This window comes from Nothoprocta perdicaria, unplaced genomic scaffold (genome assembly GCF_003342845.1).
Source record: "Nothoprocta perdicaria isolate Ctin4 unplaced genomic scaffold, notPer1 scaffold_88, whole genome shotgun sequence".
NCBI classification, from domain to species: Eukaryota; Metazoa; Chordata; class Aves; order Tinamiformes; family Tinamidae; genus Nothoprocta; species Nothoprocta perdicaria.
In genome coordinates this window covers 1,944,140-1,946,549 of record NW_020456176.1, presented here as the reverse complement: position 1 = coordinate 1,946,549, position 2,410 = coordinate 1,944,140, and the positions used below count along the sequence as shown (strand labels likewise).

The 2,410-nt window shown below is 38.9% G+C and overlaps 1 protein-coding gene across 4 annotated transcripts in view; it reads left to right on the top strand.

Moving 5' to 3' along the window:
• Positions 1-2,410, top strand: part of CPEB2 (cytoplasmic polyadenylation element binding protein 2) — a 49,864-nt gene that overhangs the window by 46,131 nt on the left and 1,323 nt on the right. For all 4 annotated transcript variants that reach the window (XM_026052369.1, XM_026052371.1, XM_026052372.1 and 1 more), the window contains one exon: positions 150-2,410. This exon is cut by the window's right edge and continues 1,323 nt beyond it. In XM_026052369.1, the coding sequence (XP_025908154.1) occupies positions 150-377 (228 nt within the window). In that variant the 3' untranslated portion in view covers positions 378-2,410. The remainder of the gene's footprint in view (positions 1-149) is intronic.

Here is a 2,410-nt window from a genome sequence, read left to right as displayed (position 1 = left end):
TGAATCCTATTACTGCCTCCTTTTTTTTTTTTCTTTTTTTTTTCTCTTTTTATTTTTTTCTGGAAAAGCAGCAAAACCCCAACGCAGTCGAGTAGCTCGACGCAGAAGAACTGTCCATTCACCAGCCCCGTTTCTGCTTCACCCAACAGGTGGAGGTAAAGCCATATGTGCTGGACGACCAGATGTGCGACGAGTGCCAGGGCGCGCGATGCGGCGGCAAGTTCGCTCCCTTCTTCTGTGCCAATGTCACTTGCCTGCAGTATTACTGTGAGTTTTGTTGGGCAAACATCCACTCTCGTGCCGGACGGGAATTCCACAAGCCATTGGTAAAGGAGGGGGCTGACCGCCCACGTCAGATCCACTTCCGCTGGAACTAACATGGGAACCGGCCTCTGCGTAAGGAGAGAAGGGTGCATGTGGCTTCCTGTGTTTGGAGATACTGACATGCAGAAGAAATAAGTGCATTCTTCTGCTTCTCACCCCAGCTATCAATACATGCATCTTTATCAGCAGCCAAAACACTACAAGCCTCTTGTTTTTCACCAAAACCCTACATCTCAGGCTTACTAATTTTTGTGATATTTTCATGTTAAAATAAAATGTTTTTTTGTATTTTCTCCAAGTTATTTTTGTATGTAAAGTTAAAACTAGATATGAGAATGTTTTTGCGTAGGGGCACACAGTCTGCTGCTATATTTAGTGGGTGAAGCGTGCACTTATTTCTAAACATGGGTTTTTAACTTCAAGATCTGCCCCAGTAATTTACCAAAGGTAGCAAAATAGTGAAGATGGAATATGTCTGCTACAAAAAGCTTATTTTTATTGTTGTTGCTATTTTCAGTGTATACATAAACTAAAAATTAGGGTTGATTTTTTGCTCTCCATTTTGACTTGCAAGAAATAATACCTCAAGATAATCTGATTTATTAGCTATTTTTAAACATTTTTAATCACAAGCTGTATTAGCTTTGCTGCTATATAGGTGTTATGTGTAATGCCACCTATTAATACGGGATTGAAACGATAAAGACACACTGCATTACAGATAAAATGCAGGCAGCACAATATGGCCTAAACTGCCATAGTTTTAGAATGTGAAAAAAAAAAAATTGCATGTTTACTTACCTGTATACACCATATGCATGCACTAGAACTATTACTTAACAAGAGGTGAGTTATTGCAGATGTTCAAAAAGGCTCTCTTGAAACTAGGTAGCATGAGCAAATTTACAAAATTTCTTACAAAAACAAAAAACAAAACAAAAAAAAACAAACTTGCATGCATTTATTGTGACTGACGTAAAAAAAGATGTCCTACATGTGTACAATATGCAGATTAGTTTTAGACTAGAAAGTGCAGCCATTTTGTGACCTGGTCAGTAGTGGAATTCAATTTTACGCAGACTGGATGTAATATTGTAATCCCTGTGCAATTTTGTGACGTGTGCTTCTACTTAACGTGGCGTGATGTAGCTTAGGTACAAGTTTGAGTAAAAAGCTAGCATTTTAAAAGTTATTTTGAGCCCCCCCTTGATTGTTCATGATTGAGATTTCCTCTACAAACCAAAGATGGCCAGCACACTGCTAACCAGTCACCAAATGTGAAACCCATGGCAAATGCATACAAAATACCCTTGTGTGAGAACGCGTGACGCTTTAGAAATTAAATCCAAGTGAAGTCAAAATGGAGAAAGTGTAATATACAGACGGCTAGTTGCATAACAAACTAAATTCTACCTTCAAGACAACAGTGAAATTTGGCTTAAAATCCTGCTTACATGTTTGACGTGTGTGCGTTGTGGTCTTCTGTCAAACTGGGGTCACTGTTGCATGAAAAGTAGCTACGTGACGGCCGAGGACGGTGCTTTTATTTCGATGAAGGACTTGTAGTAAAGTCATTGCTTGCGGATTTTGCAAAACATACGTAGTTAGGACAGAGGCAATATTTAACCGAACACTAAAGGAAAATCACAGCAGTGTTTTTGTCTATCTCTCTCTCGGAGCATTTTTAATGCAACTAGCCCCTACGTTTTAGTGGAACAAACAGTGATTCTGCAGTCTGAGCAAGCACTCAATGGTAAATGTTATAGTGCAGAATTCAGAGCCTGACTCTCAAGTTGAAATTGCAAGGGAGCTGTTCTCTGCAATCCCTTGGGACAATCCTTCATGTAAGCAAAGTGTTGATCTTATATTGGTTGTCTACGGTGTGCTTTTTTGTACTGTACAATACGTGGTTCATGTCTAACTCTGCTGTTTTATTGTGGTTGTGGTTCAAGTTTTTAATGTTTAAAGTTGATGCTGTTTTAAGAAGAGCTTTTTACTAATTTATTTGTCAATGTTCCCTATTTGTTACCTAACCATGATCCTCCAGATTTTTTGGAGTATTCTTTTCTAACCTTAACCCTGCCAA